Source organism: Agelaius tricolor, unplaced genomic scaffold (genome assembly GCF_023055355.1).
Source record: "Agelaius tricolor isolate 1412-34295 unplaced genomic scaffold, bAgeTri1.0.p SCAF_13, whole genome shotgun sequence".
Taxonomy (NCBI): Eukaryota; Metazoa; Chordata; class Aves; order Passeriformes; family Icteridae; genus Agelaius; species Agelaius tricolor.
The window spans coordinates 15,786,756-15,808,735 of record NW_027269273.1 but is presented as its reverse complement, the minus strand read 5'-3'; the positions used below and the strand labels follow the sequence as shown (position 1 = coordinate 15,808,735).

The window sequence follows — 21,980 nt, the reverse complement described above, 5'->3', positions numbered from 1 at the left end:
TATTTAGTCTGTGGACCTAACATCCCTGAAGTTCGAACTAGCTGTGAATGCTTTTAATGTGTAGTATGTTAAATACATGTAGTTGCACTGCTTACATTTAAGAGTTGGAATTTACTGAGCTTGGGGGAATGCCTGGAGCCTACTTAAGATACTCTCATAGCTGAGAAGGGTCTCTTGATACTTAGTTTTGCAGTCAGTGGTTCACAGCAGCTCCCTTCCTAGTGCAGGTGGCTGGCTCATGATGAGGAAGCTCTCTCTGGTTTGAAAGTGTTACCAGTTGATACTGGATTAAAATTAATGTCCACAAAAGTATCAGTGATTTGCTAGAGGTCTTGTTCCATCCTGCATTGTTGCCCTCAGACTGAAATTTCCCATGAAACACTGTGTTATAAGCTGCCTGTGTTTAGGCTTTAGCTGTGGAGTAGCTGAGCCACCTTCTTTGCAGAAGACAGAGTAGAGCTTAAGCCTCCAGCTCAGGCTCTTGAGCAGGCTTGCTGGTGTGCTTGACTAGTTTTCTTATATGAGAGTAAAGCATTTGTGCTGTGGGGTACCTTTACTGCTGTTGTTACTAAATGCCCTTGTCTGAGTTGCATTTCCACCATTTAGGGTGGAAGAAGCATGTAAGGTGTAATTTGTTGCTGTATTGCATGTTGTGCATATTTTTATTTTGAGGTGGTTTTATGTGCTAGACCACTTAAAAGCTAGAAACCATGCAGACAGACATTCAATTTTTGTATGTGTTTTCAGTATAACCATCTTTGGTGCCTCACAAACACTGGGCTTCTGATACAAAAAACACCAAAAAAAAAATAAAGCTTAAAAAAAACCAAACCACCAAAACATTCCCAAAACAAACCAAAACAACCTACCAAAACCAAAACAACTTCCCGAAATGTTGTGTGCCTGTGTAGATTGTCCAGCTGCAGCACCCAGACAAATAATAGATTGTCTTTTGGTTATGAATGTTTCTATCCTTGTTTCTATCCTCTTTTGAGGGGGCTGTAATTGACTTTTGTTTTTGGTGGTAGTGGTTTTGGGTTTTTTTTAATTTTAGAAGCAAACACTATAACCTTTTTCTTCACTATCTGCTCATCTAGATATTTTTTTTCTGAGGTCACAAAATGGGTAAGTGATATAAAAGCACATATTGCTGAGTTTCCCTTCAACTCTTTAAAATTAGTAATGGAAAACTTGAACCCATTCATTTTACTCTTTGTAAATGTGCATGACTTAACCAGCCCTCAGCCTTTAAACTTTAGGTAGTTGTAGTTGTTACAGTGCTGATAGGCAGCCAGAGAAGTAAAAGGGCTCTGCAGTTGTTAAGAGAACTGTGAAAATGTGAGTTTTTTCTAAAATACTCTGTCATAAATCACTACTTTGAACATTAAAATGAAGTTCAGTGTCTTTTTCTTAACATCTGTCACGTAAGGCTTATTGAAAATGGCTTTCAAACTAACTTTTCAACTGTTACAGAAGCTTGTGGTGTAATTGGAGTTCTGTGGTAAGGAATGTTGGTAGTTTATATAGTGCCATTTTATTAAAATATGTAAAAAGCCTTAACGATAACTTTCAGTGCCAGACAGCCTTTCCTCAGGTGTTCTGAATAAAAAACCCCACCACTTGAGATCACCAATGACCAGAGCATCGTTCTGCATCTTGTTTGTGTAAATTGTAGCATTGCATTCCTGCCGGTACAGCTGGAGTAGGGGGTGTCTGTGTACATTGCAAGGAGACTTAATCATGCTTTCATAAATAAAAATCCTTTCACATGAGATTATGATGCCCTGGATTTCACGAGTTACTGTCTGAATGTCCTGAATGTTTATGCTCTTCCTGTGCTGTAGAAATTCTCCAGGTTGGTTCATTTAACCTTGCACTCTTCACGTGGTTCAACTGGGTGTGGTATATTCCTAAATCTGCCTCTTGCACTCTGCAGTTGTTCAAAAGCAGGAAATTTTGAACTATTCTGGAATGGGTAGGGAAACCTTTTGCCCCCAAGCGTTGTGATGGGTTTTTACCTTTCCTTTGGCGCTGGATAAAGCGAGGCCGCAGTAAGGGTGCTTGCTGCCCTCTAATGTCCTGTTCTGGTGTTGGGCTCATTGCTGCAACAGGCCGTCAGCCGTGCACGAATACACAATTAATTCCTGGTGGCTGCTCTGCTAGGGGAAGTAGAACCGGGCAAACGAGACAGCTTATGTGCGGATGATTCAGCCCTACTTCTATCAAAGGTTTCCTTATCAAACCAGTGAGCAAAGACAGAAGCAATTCTATGCAAGGCGAGGCAGTAATAAAACTGACTCCCACCTGTAGCAGTAGTGTCTTAATGGCAGGTAGAAATGCTTCCTGGGAACCAGCTAACAGGAAGGGAAACCCAAAGAAAAAGCCGGCTGGGTTGCATAGCATGAAAAGGCTAGGCTTATTTTAACTGGTTTTATTGTGTTTGTCAGTTTCCCTTTGCAGTGGAATGTTTCTGTTCCCAATCTGGAATAGTAATAAAAGCATAGATCATATCCATTAGTGTAGTGTGCATTCATTGAATTTAGTGGTATTTTGTTTCTCATTATTGTTTCTGGGCCTGCCTTTTAGTTGTGCTTTGGGTCCTTCTTTCCACATGCTGCTGGATCAAATGGGAAGCAATAAACAAGTGGATTTTTCTGAGCATAACGTGCAGCATCTTTTACTTCAGCTGCAAGTTTGATACAAATGCTTATGTAGACAGAGGAAAACTTTTTTTTTGGCAAAGCAGTTTCTGAGAATATTAATTAAAACTTATGAAAATGCTATTAGACAGAATGTGAGGTGTTACATACTGAGATTTGGTTCATATCTACCCTCATGTATCTGCTGATGCTGGGAAAAGTGCTGACGGACCTTTAAAGATGGCAAGCCTGGACTGTTTCAGCTCCAAATATTTGACCTTTGCTTCAGATCTTTTTAAATGAGGATTTTCTGCTGAGCTGAATACCACGGCAGAACTTGCAGTACACTTGCTGGTTAACAGTAGCGCACATACCAGAAATATTTTGTGTGTTTTTTGTGGGATATTCTTTGTTCTGGATCCATGGGAGAAGATCCTAATGCTGAAGCAATGATGCTGTTTAAGGGTTTGGCATTCTTAACACTCACTTTTTTTTGTTTACTTTGCCTGTGTTCCTATGAGCATTAAACCACTGAATGGCTATTACAGAAACGTCCCTTGTCTCTGGCTGTGCTTCACCGCTTCAGCCTGAGTTACCGAGCTCTGCCCGAGAGCCGGCACGGACGGAGAGCTGGGGTGGGGGCCCACAAGGAACCAGCCAGCTTTGCCCTCGGATTCTTAGCGGTCTGTGGTGGCATTGTTGAAAATACGCTTTTAAATGACTCTTTAGTACGCACACGCGACTCCTTCGTTTAAGAAATGCTAAATTTCGCTGCGCTGTGGTTGGGGTTTGGCTGCGGTGTGGGGAGGGATGTGTTTGAGTTCTCCTGCACCGGCCGGGATATTTTCCCGGCAGCTTCCGAGCGAGCTTTGTTGCCAGCTCGCTGTTCCTGGTGATCCGCTGCGGTCCGTGCCGCGGCTCTGGCGGTGGCGGATGGGGACGATCGCCCCGAGCCGCCCGGGCCGCTGCCGCCCCCTGAGTCCGCCGCGGGCTGCGGGCGCCACCTGGCGGCCGCCGGTGCCCCCTGACGCCGCCGTTGCGCCCTCAGGAGGAGCCGCTCCTGCGGGCACCGTCCCCGGCCCACCGACCGAGGGAGGCAGTGGGAAACGGTGATGGCAGCGAACCCGAGTCATCCTGAGACGAAGAAACAGAATTAGAGGAGGAAAGGCCCCGCGTACGCCGGCACTCGGGGTGCTCTATCCCTGCGGCTGAGACCCGAGCAGCGCCCGTGGGCTCTGAGGGAGCAGCCAGCGCTGTTCTCATGGCCTGTGGCAGCTGGCTCCTGGGAGCCTCCACTCCCGTCTAAACGCAATTAATTAACGCAACAAGTTGTCTTCCCGACTGCTGCTCAGCCCCTGACGTGATTGTACTTTTCTAGAAGAAATCCTCAAATGGCTTAAGATACCTTGATTTGCAAAGAGATGTTCTGGCCACCCTTGGCTATAAGAAACACTTGCTGGCAGGAGGACAGGGCACACCAGCTGCCAAAACCCAGCAGGCAAAGGGGAAGGATTCAAAACGTTGCTGATCGGTGATATTCTCATGTCTGGTGGCATCAGGCAGTGTGGTGGGGCTGGACCAACGCTGTGGTGGCCACAGGACATGTTAGAAGTGCAGGCTCATGGCCACAGCCCAGGGACCTCACACTGCTACTGTGTGGGTCGCTCACTAACTCTTCCCCCATCACAATTAATGGTAATTTATTAATTGCAATTTATTGTAATTGCAATTGATTGTGTCAATCGACCCGCTGGAGCATGGGGACAGGGAAGAGAGGCCAGCAAGTCTGCTAAGGGCCTGTCCCACATGGATGTGGCCAGCAGTGTGCCCAGGTGGCCAAGAATGCCAATGGCATCCTGGCTTGTATGAGAAACTATATGATCAGAAGAATTAGGGAAGTGATTGTCCCTTTGGGCACTGGTGAGGCCACACCTTGAGCACTGCGTCTGGTTCTGGGCCCCTCAGCTCAGGAAGAACAGTGAGGTGCTGGAGCATGTCCAGAGAAGGGCAGCAGAGCTGGTGAAAGGTCTACAGGGTAAGTCCTATGAGGAGCAGCTGAGGGAGCTGGGGTTGTTTAGCCTGGAGAAAAGGAGGCTCAGAGGTGACTGTATCACTATCTACAACTACTTGAAATGAGGGTGTAGCCAGGCTGGGGTCAGCCTCTTCTCCCAGGCAACTGGTGACAGGATGAGAGAGCATAGCCTCAAGCTGCACTATGGGAAGTTTAGCTTAGACATTAGGGGGAATTTCTTCAAAGAAAAGGTGATTAAATATTGAAATGGACTGCCCAGGGGGGGGTCTGTCCTACCTAGGAGGTGTTTAAGAAAAGACTGGACATGGCACTTGGTGCCATGGTCTTGTTGACACAGGGGTGTTTGGTCACAGGTTGGACTCAATGATCTCAGACGTCTTTTCCAACCTAATTGCTTTGGTGATTCTGTGATGCTGTGGTGAAACAGCAGTCTTTGAGCTGCTGGTGCCATGGGGTGGAAGTGGTTAGCGCTGCTGTGAGGAGTGACAGTGCCACCATCCTCTTCACAAAGAGGGGCTGTTAGAAAGCTGCTGTGCAAGATATTTCAGATGAGGATGGGGAGCAGACACATCTTTTGTTTGGGCTGTTATGTTCATGAACATACAAAATTTGTCTTTCCTGGATAAAACCAGAAGACTAGTGCATCCATGATGCTGCCCCAGGCTTCCCATGGCCTCTTCCTGGCTGTTGCTTCACCTTGTTCTCTTTGGGGACCCTTGTTGGTCTTTGGGGCTTTGTTTCCCTTCCAAGCACATCACGCAAACACCTCTTTGCCAGTTGTGTTGAACCACTCAGCTCCTGGGGAGTCAGAGAAATGGGTGTATTGCCAGCTGCCCTGGGGCTGAGCTTGGCCCCAGGCCAAATTGACAGGTGTTTTCATTTCTCTAATTGTCAGCATGTGCTCTGGGGAGTAAGGTAGGGAGGTTTTTTGCTTTCTCTTGGTGGTGGGGTGCACTGTGTGTCTCTTAGCCCTGACAGAATCCTGCCCATTGTGATGGACTGTGTAGCAGCTCTTACTGTCATTCATACCTGAGATGTTCATTTGTTGGGCTGAACAGAACCAGCTTTGACAGACATTCCCTGGGTGTGGCAAGCCTTCTATGCTGCCAGCTACAGAATTTGCCCTGAGTGAGACAGCACTAGGTAAGTGTGTGTGTCTGTGTTTCAAGAATCAATGTTTTATGAAACGTTTTAAGAGAACTGCAATTCACAAATAGTCTTCATGTGCTAATTTACTGTGGATGTGGGCTAATATTGCAGTCTTAGAAGGCTGATCTTCTTCCACTGTGTTTGAGAAAATATTTTACTTTTGTATTAGTCTTTTGAAGTACCTTAGGAAATCTGCTGCAGCATTCAGTCCTGGTGCAAGACTGGTAGGCTCTTGGGTGAGTTTTAATGCTTTGTAGCCAGGTCCTCTCTGCATTTAGAGTATGTGAGCTTGTGTTGAAATTGTTTGCAGTTAACTTAAATAGCTTGAAGTTCCCCTGGTTTAGTTTTATCATGCCCAAGATAAGGTGAGTTCATTGGGGAACACTGATGTAGCAGTTTTGATAGCCTCTTTGCCAAAACAGCACAACCTAACTAAAACACCTTCTCTTTCTCAAAACAATCTGGCTCGGAGTCCCATTTCCTAACATTTCCTTTTCTGTGTGGGCAGCTGTAGCAGAGGTGTACATGGAGTCCCAGCACAGTCATTAGTAGCAGCCTCTCCTGGGCACACCTCCTCCTAACTCACAGCACACCCCAGTGCCAGAGGAGGGCATGTGAGGTGCTTGTCCTTGGCCCCTCTCTGGTTTGGCAAAGCATGAGCCACTGGTGAGCAGAGAGAGCAGGGCTCTAGAAAGCATGAGCCTACTGCCCTACAAACCTGTTGTGTTAAGCTGATTGTGTTTCTTGTTGATGAAATGAGATTGCCCTCACGTTTCTGTCTGGGATTTCCTGAATTAAAGACATGGAGTGTCACATGTGCCTGGTCTGGTGGGTCTGGGGCACGCGGTGGCCACACTGCAGAGGGAGGCTGTGCTGTCCTTGGGTGGGAATGGGTACAGGCCTGCCTCGGCCCATGGGCTGAGCTGCCTGCACAGCAGCTGGTGGTACCTGAGGGCAGGGTTACAGGCACAAAGAGCTCGGCCTGCATAGCATCCAGGGGGAGAAGAGCTGAGGAGGAGAAAAGTATTAAAAATGTAAACTTTCCAGAAGAAGAAAGGCTCTGAGTTTAATACTTTACAGGATAACTGGGGAAAACCTGCTGTTACTTCTCCTCAGTTTTTCTTTCCTTTGACTTATAGCCTTTAATTCCCTGGAGAAAAAGTACAAGGAGTTAGCTGAAATGATTGTGTTCCTGTAGCTGTCATATTCTAATGTAATTTTATGAAGTAAGATAAACCCAAAGCAGAAAATTAAGATACTTAAACACAGAAAAGGCAATTGAAACTTGTGCTGGTGATTCCCTGATTTTGTCTACTTCTTTTGCTAGAGAATTGTGACCTCAGCACAAAGCTGCTTGGCCCTTCTGAGATCTAGGAATCCTCCACTGGCACAGACTGCCAAAAGCCAGCTATTTTCCTGTCTCAGTTTATTGGCCTGAAGGCAAAAAAAGTAATATGAAACCCAATAAGGTCAGGAAGGGCTGCATCAAAGGTTGAATGCAGAAATGTTTGATCATAAAATTAAAATCTGTATTATAATGCTTACATGTAGTAGGGTCTGTCAAAATTGATTGCTTGTGCAAGTTTGATGAGTCTTTTGCAACATAGTCAGTGCTTAGCTTTGCAGCCTTAATCATGTAGCTTTAGTGTAGTTTATGTAGAGATGGCCATAAATGGCTCCTCAGGTCATCAGGCAGACAGATCCTATCTGCACATCTAAAGTATTCATTAAGAGTTTACCATAGTCTCTGTCTGGAAGTTTAAATATACACTTGAACTTCAGCTTAAGCTAAAGGGTGACTCAATCTATGGTGAGTGACAACACTGAAAATCAAGAAAGGAAACCTTTGTAGCAGCCATCACAGTAACTAAAGCTCCATGAGAGAGGGGCATGAGATGTGCTTGATGGTACCTGAGACACCTTCTGTAATGACAGAAGGAATTTAAGTGCTGGGTCTGTGGGTGTTGATTAAATGTGTCTGTCTGTGCTTTTGCCTCCTTTGAGTTAGTCTTCAGTGGTATCTTGGATCAGAACTGCGAGGATGGTCTGAGCCATGCAGCAGTCCTGGACAGGGCCAAGGGAGCTCAGCTTTGGTGCTGTGGCACAGGTATTCTGCAGGACACCTTATGGGGTCTTGATAGTCCTCCTGACCTGAGGAGAGGGACTACTGCCTGTTGGTAGGAATAGCTCCCAAGAAATGACTGTGCCTAAAATCCACAATAGCTGGGGGAAGACCCAGAGGTGGTGATATAGCAGCTGGCTCTAAACATCTGTGGAGAAACTCCAGATTTTTGTACAGGAATAATTTTGTCAGGACTTTGAACTAGTGTGTTTTGTTTTGTAATTGTACTTTGATAGTGAATTAATGCTTCTCTTCACCGGGGATGGTTTGAGGCTCACTGGAACATAATCTAGCAGCATAATCTGCTGCTTAAAGAAAACCATGGAGGGCTCTGCTTTTTCTTTCAGGTTGTGTTAATCTCTTTGATATAATGCATGATGGCACAGTAGTTGCACAGTTAACTGTGGCTTTCTGCTTTGCAATGACCCCAACTAATTACACGATATAGAAAAGATGGATTAAGTGTCTTGGGAGAGCATTTTACACAGCTGACATTTAGATGGCTGGAGGATGTTGAAGGTGACCCTGGAAATGACATGCCAAAACTCTGCTGATGTGCCCAGGAAGCTGAGGATACATTGGTAGCTGGGTGGAAGCTGGTGAAGGCACCTGAGGGACCCTTTTTCACCTCTGTTTGTGGAGCTGAACAGTGCCAGAGGTGGAGACAGATATGTGTCCCTCCACAGAGAGCAGCAGAGAGATCTCATTGCCCACTCCCTCCCTGAGCCCCTGCAGTCTTTACAGCTCTCCTTGAATCCAAAGGTGTCCATTGTTGTCTGACAAAGCTTTCCAGTTCTGCTCATTGCAGCTGTTTCTGCTCCTCGGCTTTCCAGGTTTTGATTTGTAGCAGATATTAGCAGCACTGACTTCTGGCAGGCAGATGGAAAAATACAGACCTTATGGAGTAAACATTGAGAGCTGTGAGCCACAGCCTGTGTGAATTTCACTGTTGCAAGAAAAAGGGTCAGACATGGAATGCAGGGTAAAAATAATGCTCAGAATCAGCATTTTTGAGCTAAGTATTGTAGGTGTTTTGGGTCTTTTCTGGTTGGTTGGTTGCTTTCTTTTGGTTGGTTAGTTTTGGATTTTTTTGCTGTTCTAAGGAGTTACATGCTTTGGTTACCTTTAAAAGTAAACTCCTAATGTTTGCTTCCTAAAACCCCACACAGCAAAAGATACAAGGTGACATCATGGACAAGCATAAGGTTCCTTAAAAATAAGCCTAGATTTTACCTGCAGCTGTTATTTCTATTTGAATTTGCAGGCATCCATTTCCCTTATTGTGAAGGTTTCTTTGCACCTGTTTTAAAATGCTAAAATGCATTTGTCTCTTTTAGATTTGGTTTTTTTTTGTTTTGTTTTTTTTTTTTTTTTTTTTTTTGGTGGCTTGTTTGCTTTTCTTTTCATGCTGGAAGAATCCCCCTTTTCTGTTGCTGGGTGTTTGGCTGTTGTACTACAGGACAGTGACATCTGGGCCATAACCCTATGGACTTCTCTGACCATGCCACATGACATGACAGCCTGGGTATCCTGTGAACCAGTCCTCTCTGAGAGTGGATTTCTTCTGTTGATGTTTTGTATTTGTGGATTTGATTAAAATTCTTGGTGTTGTGAAGGTACAGTACAGCTTTTCTTGGGTAATGAATGCTGCGGTGTTGTGTGGGTGTGCAGTATTTAGGTATTGCATTTACTTGTGACAGCAGCAATAACACTTTCTCATTAACTATCTTCTGAAATCTAATTTCATGATGTCAAAAAGTTACTACTTTCATCTCACCAACATAACCCAAGTCCCTACCCCAGCATAACTCAAAAGGTTGCTGGAAAAATGCACAGTCTCTTGGTTTTTTAGTAGGTGAACAGGAATAAAATTATGAGCCTTTAAACTAAATAATAATTTTTTCCTTGTAGCCTGAGATCTGTTCAATCAATAATCTTTCTGCTAACTCTGGGGAGAATTTTAGTTGCCTCCATAAAATGTTTTAATTATTTAAAATCATAAAATATAAGTAGGCACAATTTGCTTGGAACTCATTAGGGAAATATATGAATAAGAAGAAAAGATAATGTTTGCTTCTGCATTAATTTAAAGCAGTCTCTAAAATATGAAATCTAATCCTGGAAAGCAGTGACTTATCATCGATGTTTATTTTTCTTATAATCAGAGTAAATATTAAAGCAGCTAGTTATGTGCTTATCCCTACAGTATTGCACTAAGCCAAAAAGGAAGATAAATAACTTGTCTGAAATCTCCCATTCATTTCCCTCTTTTGCAGGTTTTATGTTTGTTCATTTCCTTTTTCAAAACATTGCTTCAGAAATTATTATAAAACAGGTGACTTAGAAACCATGAGTAGCTGCAAATGCATGAGGCCAATTTTGTGTGATTAGAATTATGCAGAGGTAATGCTTTATATTTGTGCAGAGCCTTTTCATCTAGTGCAGATCACTGGCACAATATGCAGCAGCAGAGAAATGCCACAGCCCTGGGAAAAGGCTTAGCAGACCAGAGAGCAGAGCAAGTGATGAGTTAGGAAACAAAAGAATTTCTTTAAGCTTCTCTGAAGAAACTTCAGTGCTCACTGTGGCAGGAAATACTCATTTGCAGCTCTTAGGTGTGCACAGAGAGAAAAATCAGCTTTGTCATTCTCTTGCTCAGTACTTGTTTGGGATGTCATCAACAATCCCTTCCCAAAAGAGGCTTCTTGTTGTGATTCCCACATTTTCATTCTGGGAAGGCCATGATAGCGCTACCTCTCCCATTAAAATGGAATGAGCATTAAAATCAAATGTGCTGCAAACCACGCAGAAATGGGCCCAGATTGTTTGTGTGTGGGGTGCTTTAGGTTATTCTACTGTGTTGGTCTGGCTGTTCTGTGGAAGAAGGGATGGAGCCACTCAGCACGGTCACCTTCTTCAGTGGAGGAGACATCTGCACTTTCAGTAGATGGGATGGATAAAACCAAGCTGTATTAACCTCAGTTAGTAGGGTATTGTGGTTAACCCCAGATAGCAACTAAGCCCACACAGCTGCTGATTAAAAACACTTGAGTTTGTTAAAAGAAGGACTGACAGTACTGTCAGAGGTTCAGTAAATGCCTGAAAGTTATGTTACACTCAGTAGCCCTGTTTTTCTTTAGGCCATTGCTTTCTTTAGTAACATGAGAGACTGAGGATGCTCCCTGCATCATCCCCCAATGTCCCAGCAGGATTAAAAGCTGCAGCATTGAAAAGGCAGAACCAAGCCTTGAGCCCTGTGTCTACCCTTGGACAATGAGCTGGTTTTTTTGGGGTAGCCTTCTCTCTAGATTTCTGAGCATTTAGTCTCAGTCCTGCTCATTTAATTAGCTAGTAGATGCAAAGCCTACTCTTAAAGTCTTCAGTTCCCTTCCCTGTAAATATCATACCGTACCATGTTGAATGTGTACCTTTGGAGCAGGGACTCAGATACCTAACCAGCAGCTAGGAATACATGCTTTAATTCTCATGGTGGCTTCTGGGAGTTACCACACTAGGGGGAATTCTTCTTTTCATTGTTGTTGTCATTCTTTTCTGTTAATGACCCATCCTTCAGCCCCATTTGCTTCTGAGCAAGTTCCAGCTGTACATTTGTCACCTGTGTTGGCTGGGATCCTCTCTTGCAAGCAGAAGAGATCCTGGTATTGCAGGAACAGCTGGGCTGGGAGGGTTTGGGCAGCAGCTGTGCCCCTGGGTCAGCTCTTCTCCTGGGGCAGAAAATCCTGAGCCTCTACGGTGGGAGCAGTAGCTCAGGCAGGTGTATTGCCTGAGAGGTGTGAGCAGACCACCAGACCCACGAGTTCCATACCTGGTGTCTCCATTAGAGAGAGACAAAGACTTGGCATTGCATTATTGGGTGGCCCATTCTCATCAGCTAATGGAAGTCTAAATTCTCATTGCCCCACAAATTCCCCATAGCCGATTCAGCACTCGAATTAAACCATGATTATATTTTATCAACAGTCATTTCATAGTAAGGGTGAAGGATCAAATGCAGTTAGCAGTGATGAATTCCAGATGTGCAGGACAGAAGCCTGAAGAGAAGGCCAGTTTCTGAGTAACTACAAGACAGAGTAATGTATTCTAAATATTTGATTCAATTAAGCTTCCTTCTGCTCTTTGTTTCCACTTACAGATGGCTCATCAATCTATAGTTTAGGGACACATTGCTATTCTTTCTAATGGTAATTAGGTGATCAGGATGGAGACAGGTTTGATGAAATACTCACATTATGATCTGCATATTTAAAATGGAACAGAGCCCAAAGCAGAGGCAAAATGATAGTTGGCTGCTGCACATGGCTTTAGCCTCAGGCACTACTTAGGTCTTCCTCTAGCATAGGTAATGGGGACTTTGCTGGTTCCCACCACAGAAAGAATAGTTATTTTTTAATTATTCAACTATGAGTGCTTGTATCTGGTTTTGAATGTTGCTAAACTCTAGTTTCTTGCAAAAATACTCATGATGCTTGCCCATTTTTGGCTCAGCTTCACTGGGAGGATTCTTGCAACCTGGAAAATAGTAGTAAAAGAAATGTGGAGTCTGTGATTGATCTTCCAATGGCTTCTCCATGTTTGGGAAAGGCCACCATGGTACTTTTAGGGCAGGGTATGTATTCTTAACAGCTTCTAGCTTGCACATGTTTGTCAGCTGCTAGCCTCTGAAAGCAGGAAAATTTGAGAAGATACCTTTGCTGTTAAAGTGTCCCATTTTGTGTTTTTAACCCTTAGGATTCTTTTGGTATCTACTGACAAAGTAAAACTGTAAAATAGCACATGGCTAGAAGCTCTGCATGCAAATATGTAATGATCCTGTACCTTCCTTCAGCCACTCCATCTGAGAACTGTTATAGCCACTAAGAATTTAATAAGGTATCATTTCCTTTATGCAGAGAAGAAATTTGAGGAGTGCAGAGGTTTGAAGCTCTGAGGGTAAATCTATACTCAGAAAAATAAATTGGGTAAACTTCATACCTATTTAAATTCTTTTTTAAGGGCAACACGCATCTTGTCCTGGCCTTCTCCCAGACATGGATTTTGCAGTCAGTCCTCAATTAAGCAGATCCTGAAATGCTTTGCTGAATCAGGGTTTTAAGTGGAAGTGACAGAAAAATAATTGAGATCTCTTTAGTCATAATCCTACTCTGAAGCCATCAGGCAATGCTTCCTTCCTTCATTGCTCTCCACTGCAGTATGCTAAGGCAAGTGTCTGAGACAGGCAATAGCCATGCTCTCAACTTCTGTCCCTTACCAGAAACCCAAGCCACTCAGCTGAAATTTCAAAAATATGAGCCAAGTAGACAGTCTTAAACATTCTGAGACAAGAAATCTTTGTCCCCCAGTGTCTTGAGTCATTCAAGTGCACTGTTTAAGCAAATGGATGAAGTATTCTCTTAGTTCTGATACAGCTTCCCTTTAGGATGTCAACAAAACTGAACATCTCTTTCCTCTATACATATGATACCCAGTGTTATCAGTCCCCCAAAACAGTTACCAGTGAAGCTTTTGCCCGCAGAATCCTACTTTCAGTTCCTTATTTAATCAATTTTTATCTCTACTAAAGAATTGTGGGCTGAAATTTTGTTACATGCTGCCTAGGGCAGGGAATCTCTGTTTGCAATAACAGTTTGAACAGCCACTTCACAGCTGTATTGCATCCTCATGCAATCAGAATCCTTCTGTAGGCTTGCCAGCAATACTCTGCTTGCATCTTTCTAGGAAACCAGCATCTAGCAAGTCGCTTCTTTGAGGGGGCAAGGGGGAGGGATACAGGAAAGAGGGAGAATTGTTTTGGTTTACTTCTTGCCCATTCGCTTTTCCTCATACTGACTTAAAAAAAATCTATCTGCACTGTTACCTAGGCTAAAGAAATCCAGTTCTTGTGCAAAAAAGTTTTAGAGAAAACAGTTACTGTATTGCGAATACTGTTTGTCTTTTGGGAAGCTTTTAGAAACAACTTTTTTTCAGATGATGTCTTTTTGAGGCTTGTTCTGTAGTATCCTTCAAAGATAAGGAATGACTTACAATATTTTTAGTCTGAGAAGGCTAGCAATCTTCTTGATGTCATTTCATTAAAAATCCATTTTTCTATTATGGCTCTAAACATTAATAAACTGCACTTCTTTTCCTTTTGATGGTACTGACTGATTATTCCACTGCTCAAGAGGCTCTTCTAGGACAGAAAATTACTTTGTTGTATTGAGGAACTTGGACAATCTACAGAGGGGGATTTTTTCAACCACTGTCTTACAAGGAAAATTTCACATAAGTTTATTTCCTTTATTACAATTAAAGTAAGAAACCATAGTAGATCTCATAATAAATCTCTCTTCTCTACTTAGTTGCCCTTAGGATCCAGCTGCTCCTAAAGTCTACTTTCCCAGGCTAGGCTAGCCAGTGGAGATATAGGTTAAATTGAATTTTTTATACTGTCCCACCTCCATTTTTCCTGATGATTTGATTTATATTTCCCATCTGCTGGGCTTCCTCGAGTTACAACTTGAATGCTAATGTGACTCCATCTCCCACTGGGAGCATACTGATATTGACACGTGCATCTCTGAGAAGCTTCTCATTGAGGCGGTGGATACTCTGCGCTGCCAAGTCGTCCTTCCTTGGTTTTAGCACCTTTCCATTCCAAAAGACCTATTGAAACAAGAAATATTATGCACCTCCTTCATTCTAATATGGTCCTTGGACCACAAAGGAAGCTTTGGAAAAGTTCCTGTATATTTCTTAGAGATTGATATTATTCGTTGTATTTCAGACATCTAATGGTCTCTGACATGGAACTCTCAAAAGTGGGACTGAGAGTCCACAGACCTTGCTAATTGTACTTCTACTGTAGATTTGAAGCCAAAATAAGTTTTATATCTTTTGTTTCTTGTAATAGTAGTTAATTGATAACTTATTAATAGTTACTGATTACAAGTGCTACTTTTGATCTTGTGTAAGTACTGTACATAGGCTACAAGACAAACAAGAATAATACAGGGCATTCTCTGTAATGAATAACAAAAAAAATTCTATGTTTTCTATTAGTGTTTTATATAGCTTACTTAAAGAGTTTATGTTGAATTTTCTTTTTGGTTGTGTTATGTGTAACTGCCTGTGCATTACCATCAGAACTGCAGTACTTACATTATCAATAGCTATTATTCCCCCTTTCTTTATGAGGTGAAAGCATTTTTCATAGTACTCATTGTAGCTTTCTTTATCGGCATCAATGAAAGCAAAGTCAAAGGTTTCCGCTTCTCCATTGGCCAACAGTTCATCTAGATGAGCAACACAGTGAGTTGTTATACCCTGGTTAGTGCTGTGTAGGAGGAAGTAATCCATTTGTGTCAAAGCTCTCATTAAATGTTTTCTGCTGCCTTGACCAGGCAGCCTATTCCTTCACAGGTAATTACTAGAAAAGCTTATCCCACAGAAACCAATCTAGACATTATGTATGCCATAAAACACATAGTGACTGAGGTCTGCGTGCTTAGGAGTTTGTGGAGTAGCTCCAAACCTGAAGGATACAGCTGGGACTGCTGAAAGATACAGCAAAAACAAGTCAAGCACTTTGAAACTGGACATACTCTACACCTTCAGCTTTTTTTCAGCTGAGAACGGTTTTCTTGAGTGGATTAGAATTTTTCTCACTTTATTAACAGGTTCTAAATGCTAATCTTTGCTTGCAGATCAAGGGCCATGACACAGGTCATGAACAAACCCTGTCAGAGATATTTACAGCAAAAAACTGCTGTAAGTAGTCCCTCTCTCGGCCAAGTCAAGTAGAATTCAGTTTTAAGTTCTCCTGAACAGATTTCTTGACTGACAACTCCAAATTGCCAGTTTCAGAGGAGGTGATTTCTGTCTCCTAAGGTCCTCTGACACCCCTCTAACCTGCCCTTAGCCTCTGTCAGCAGAAGATCTTTCTGTCTGAAGCAATGCCTAGACAAAGCATTGCTTTGATAGACTTCAAGGAGTGTGCATACCTGTGACAGTGTTCACAGGGGTTCTTGAATGAGGCAAGAGATGAGAATGTTGACTCCATGTTCAGAAGGCTTGATTTATTATTTTATTATATATGTATATTACATTGTAACTATACTAAAAAGAAATAGAAGAAGAGGTTTCCTCAGGCTAGCTAAGAATAGGATAGAAAAGAATGATAACAAAAGCAGCTGGCTCGGACAGAGCACGAGAGCCAGCTCTGCCATGACTGGTCAGTAAATCCAAACATCCACAGGAGACCAATCATGGATCCACCTGTTGCATTCCACAGCAGCAGATAACCATTGTTTATATTTTGTTTCTGAGGCCTCAGCTTCTCAGAAGAGAAAAAATCCTAAGAAAAGCTTTTCACAAAAAGATGTCTGCGACACATACCAGCAAACTGCCTGTATTTGCCTCTTTAGGAAGGATAGATTGGAAAGTAATACAAGGTTATCAGGTGTGGATCCACCAAATACCTTTACTGGAAACCTGCTGCATCCAACAATCCTAGAAAATGTATTGCATTTTCAGAACATATATTAGTATTTCCTCTGCCCCACATTTTCTCTTTCCTTGAATGACAGAAGTCATTGCCTCTCTAATGGCCTTGCATGCTTTTGGCACATCCTAAATTTGAACTTCTCTGAACACAATTCAGCCTAAGTTATATATTGGCTTCTGAATTTTTTCTGCACCTCAGCCCTTTCAGGGAACTCTTCCTCTCTTAACAAAGGAATACTTGCTTAGAATTGACAATGCTAAGAGAAATTTGGCTTTGTTTGATTAATCTGTTTTAATCAGCTTTCCAGAAGCAGTATGTTATTTGATAAATTAAACAAAGTAATGGACACGACAGCTGAGTGATCAGTACAGCCCACAACATAGGACAAACATTTTCTTTCTCTCTCCTAGTAGGTAGGAAAACTGTGAACTCCTAAAGATTTTTACTTTTTAATATAAGAGAAGCTGCCTCCCTCTTAGCAAAAGGGATCACATTCACAACCATATTTGGTCTTAAATTTCACCACTATTGTATCCCTCTTCTATTTCTAGGGAAGGGGAAACAGACTGATTTCAGGTTACTTACCAAGTGTTTGAATTGCTGGCTTAATCCGCAGGTCAATTTTATGCTCTACTCCTGCCTAAGATGAAAAAGAACAGTGCTGATAGTAGGCTGTCAGTAGGCTGTACTCAGGGAATGACTGGGGTTCAGATAATTTTCCTATTATTTCTGGATTCCAAACACCACTTATTTTTCTTCCCAAACAGAACTCTATCAGCCTCCTTTAATGGTAAGAATATTTCTGTGTGAATTTGCAAGTCTAAAATAACAAGATCTCTTCACATGCAAAGGCAGCTGTCCCCATTGTGTACAGGAGATGCTGCTTACCTCCTTCCACAGTGGCCTTCCAATTTTGGCATAGTCTTCATTTATATCACAGGCAATAACTCGGCCATCATCTGGCAGGACAAGTGCCATACTCAAGGCATTATAACCTGTGAACACACCTAGGAAAATCATAAGAGAAATCAACACTTATTGTATTGTGAGAAAGGAGAAAGGGTTACAGGGCTCTCTTTAGGAATAAAATCCCCAAAGGAATCAAGGATGGCAATTTGTTAATAGACAGTAAAGATTTTTCATTTTTCCTTCCATTTTAATGTAATGGCAGGTTGAGAAGAAGTTGGTTTTTTTAGGAAACTTCAATGTTAGCTTTTCCCAAAAGGCTCATGGACAGACAAGGCAGAGTCTGGTCTTGAATGTATAACCTAGAGAGACTGGATGAGCAGCAAAATACCAGGGAATTGTAACAGCCAGGCCAAGAATGAAGATGGTGGGAACCCATACCTGGCTGCTCTGCATCAGTCTGTCTTTTAGGACATCCTGGTAATATAGGTGTGTCAAGCAAAGCGGATTTGATACAGGGCCTGTGCAGCAAAACCTCTTCTTCTAGCAAGAAAGTGATAGAGGAAGGACAAAATACACCCTGTCCTGCAACTATTGAAGACTCAAGAGATCTATTTAGCTTAGTTTTTTAGATGGTCTAACTGTGCATTAAGTAGTTCTGGCATCAGCATGGATGGCTCATTCATTCTGAGGCAAAGTGGCAGCCAAGTGCAAATCAGACCCTCCTTTTCATGCTGTAGTTTGCCCACCTGTTTGTTGACAGTTATGCAGTACCTTCCTGTCTTTGGATATTTTATGTTAAACATGGCTATACTTGGAGAGTGATAGTCAAGAGTTTTATTTTACAACAAAGTGACACTCTTACCTATTTCAATAACTTTCTTAGCTTTAATGAGTTTGGCCAAATTTGCCATAAGCTGAGCCTCCTCACACGATACCATCATTCTGCCATGGGGATGATCAGCAGTGAGCTAGGAAAGGGAAAAAAAACAAACATATCACATAAAAAAAACCAAATCTACCAAACCAATATCCTAAAGAAAAAAAAAAAACCCAGTGAAACTCCAGGAAAAACAGACACCTCTGTCTTCTCCTTTTAGATCGCTTAGTGGATGGAGCTAGATGGAGTCATCTATGAGCCAGAAATTGGCTTGAATTTAACTATAAGTAAGGAGGCTGTTAATGTATGTCATAAGCAGTGGATATTACCATGGCTGTGGCAAATGCAGCAATATTTGTAACTAAATGAAGAATCCTAGAGGTACTTTGACTGCGAAAGTCCTTTATTTCTGTGAATTTGCACAAACAGACGCACTTCCTTTAAGTTGAGTGAATGCCTTAATGAACTGCTAGGTTTGTGTCTGCCAAAGGTCAGACCATGTAGTCTGGGCTACACAATACAAACTTGGAGAATCTGTGCCCATCCCAGGGTGGAAGGGCTCTTGGCACTGAGGAATGGGCAATGAGAGAAGCTGGGCTGTGCCATGAACGTTGAAGGGAAAGCGTATCTTCCTATTTCCTTTCTTCTGCTAGGGATCATTCTGCTCCAGCAGATAGCATTTAATTTCTTTTATACAAGAACAGCTTGTCTCATCTGAAATGACTCAAACCTGAGTCAGGGTATCTGGTCTCATCTCTGACACTGCAGCCTGATGGAAGGCATCACTTCTCTGAGCTACAGGTTCCTTACATGCCAACCAAAGTGAACAGAAGTCATTTGTTCAAGTCCACATCAAGTGCAGCCCTAACACATGGCCTTGGGAGCCGAGGATAGAAAGACATGTCTGCAATGTATGCCAATACTATTAAATAGTCATGTAGGTAGCCCTGAACATAGGAGAGTCTGGGTATTACCAGTTAAAAAAATCCCTCTAGTGGGTATGCAAATGGGAGGAAGGAGTGAGATGTGACCAGGATCCCAGCAGCTGAGGACGAGGTGTGTGTGATACTGACCAGACGCAGCCTCTTGAGAATTGGATGTTCCCGCAAGGAGTGATCCAGTATGTATTGCCGGAGAGGACTATTTTTTCCAATCTTACCACTTGGGGTCCCAAAAATGAAAGAAGGGTATCTTTTACCTACCAAAAAATAAGTAATAAGAACTTCTACACTTTTCAGTTATTGCCATTTTAAATAAAGTAAACATTGAAGTATTACCAAAGGTTAAAAAGTTCTCTGCTCTAGAACAGCCATGAAAATGGAAAACGCAACATAGCTGGACAACCAGGTGATCTATAATTTTTTTTCCCTTGTCCTTTTTAGCCTCTAAGGTGTCCAGTCCAGGCCTCCAAAGGCTGAAAGGGAAAGGCTTTAGTACTGTGCTGTTCAGTGGCCAATGTGATGGTTACAAACTGCCATAATCTTAAAGGAAAAGTAACCCCATCAAAACTCAAAGGTCAAGTTTAAAAAGAGATACATGAATGAGGTGCACAATTTTCTTAGCCTTTGGTCCTACTTTTGCAGATGAATAGAGGCCACCGGGTTTTAGCTCCATCAGCTGATGTGTCTTCTCAAACCCTGTGCTCTCCTCATGATGCTGTCCTGCCCTCCAGCCAGGGGAAATGTAGTATTGCAAAATGCCTTGTTTAGCATAAAACCAGTATGCAGACAAAGTAGGTGCTGAAAGCTGAAGTTTCAGTACATGTCTGCTCAAATACAGAACTGACTGCAGCTTTCGTGCCCAATGTTTCTTTTACCAAATGGATTAACTATTTTGAAGAAATAACAACAAATTCATTTCCACATCTCCTGGTAGTTGTTTGCTAGACAGAACGCTTTTATTTCGAGGGGTTTATTTTCTGTTAATGGTTCTATTTTTAGACCATCGCGCCGAGATGTAAATGATTTCAACAACTTGCCTTAAATCAAAGATTAAGTAAGTGCCCGCGTTACAAACTCAACAGCAGTCTCCTTCCCCTCCTGGATCGTGGGCTCGTTCTTCCGGTGCCCCCGGGGGATGAAAGCGAAACTGCTACCCGAACAATGCTGTGCGCAAGGACCACACCCCGGCCTTTCCGGGCTGGCCGGACAAATGCAGGCAGGGCACCGGGCGGGGAGCGTGTTCTCGCTTTCGCTGGACTTTGTCCTCGGCCCCACACTGCGGTAGCTGGTTTACAGGGAGCGGCTTGGGCTCTCAGAACATCACTGTATTTACTGCAGCAGCTCAGCAAAATAAATCTCTGCCCGCTCGGCAGCCCCAAGGGGTCCGCTCCCTGACCGCACCCGGGACTCCTGCCCGCCCTGGGAGGGACCTGCGGGGCGCTGCGGTTCCCGTCCCGTCCCCGGTGCGGACACGAGGAAGGCGCAGCCTTCACGTCTCGTGTATGTGGCTTGGGGGCGCCGCTTACCTGCAAGCACACCCGTGGCAAAGGCGACCCCCAGCATCGCCGTCCCCACGGCCACTTCCTTGGGCACGCTGAGAAGCGGCATTTTGGAGCCGGCAGCGAGGGGAGCGGCGCCGCCGGGTTACGCGCAGGGCGGTGCGGGGCTCTCCGCCTGCCCGGGAGGGCGGGGCCGCGCTGCCCGTGGGCGGCTTCGGCTCGTCTTGGTGGCTCTTGGGTCCCCGGATCCTGGGCTGGCTGGGCTGGCTGGGCTGGCGGGAGGGTGGGTCATCCGCGGGAGGTGTGCGCCTTCCTCTCGGTGACATACTCGGTTCTGGTGCGTAGAGTGACAAAGACAGCACCGGGGATTTGTGCCACCACCTCCTCAGAGGCTGGTTGTGGTACAGCTTCACTGCAGTCTTCGTTTTAAAACACACCCAAGTGTACTCGTAATGGGCTCTCATGGAGCTTTTCACAGAAATATGCTCGTAAGAGGCTTGGTACTCCAACTAGCCCGGGAGGTGAGCTCTCTCCTTCCCCTAGAACACAGGTTTCTTTGCAGCTGAGGTGTGAGCAATTACTCGTCAAAAAGCATGTAAGATTTTGGAATTTTAGTCTTGTGACCTGTGAGTCTGCAGGTGAAAGGAGTCAAGAAGGATTCTCCCAAGAGAGGGGGAATGGGGCCTTGTTTCCTCCACTGCTGTTTCAGCCCCCTTGTGCAGTACCTTCCAGGTGAGGTGGAGCAGTGCCCTTGCCACTGCCTAACAGCCTTGTTGAGGGATCTCAGCTCTGGCCAGATCTGTTGCTGAGGGAGTTGGTTTATAAGTAACAAGTGATTGTGTAATCTTTTTTATGTCAGCCTAAACTTTTTTGTGCTTCTGTGCCTTTTGGAGATGGGCTGGGAATTCGGTTTTCATTTTGTGAAGTATTGGTAATATCTGGGTCTTGGAAAACACAAACAAAATATGGAGATCTATCATTTTGACATTGTATGGGAGATGAAGTTAGTGCTGTTGCACACTGACTAGGAATACATAGGAATGGATTGGGTTGCAACTTGGCCTCCTCAGATGTCAGATGAAAGTCGGTAAAAATTCCATTTTGGGCATGTATTCTATCTTCAGAAAGCCAGATGAATTGTGTGTTGGTAGGTTTGGATGAAAACATATCAACTACTTCCCTATGCTAGCAAAACAAATGTCAGTGCAGTTTTAGACAGTGTTAGTGCTTTTTAAAGTACATCTTAAGTGTGGGATTAAGTATATCACCAGGGTATTTATGGGAATTGTGTTTGCCTATCACTGCATTT

General features: G+C 43.4%; 1 protein-coding gene across 1 annotated transcript; it reads right to left on the bottom strand.

Moving 5' to 3' along the window:
• Positions 1–14,214: 14,214 nt before the first annotated feature.
• On the bottom strand, positions 14,215–20,922 carry COMTD1 (catechol-O-methyltransferase domain containing 1). Its single transcript, XM_071438841.1, has 7 exons — positions 20,699–20,922; positions 19,305–19,429; positions 18,217–18,322; positions 17,334–17,452; positions 17,031–17,085; positions 15,101–15,234; positions 14,215–14,605 (listed from the first exon to the last, which is right to left on the bottom strand). Exons 1-7 carry the CDS (start codon positions 20,778–20,780, stop codon positions 14,453–14,455), a joined length of 774 nt encoding a protein of 257 aa, XP_071294942.1. The 5' UTR covers positions 20,781–20,922; the 3' UTR covers positions 14,215–14,452.
• Between the last annotated feature and the right edge of the window lie 1,058 nt (positions 20,923–21,980).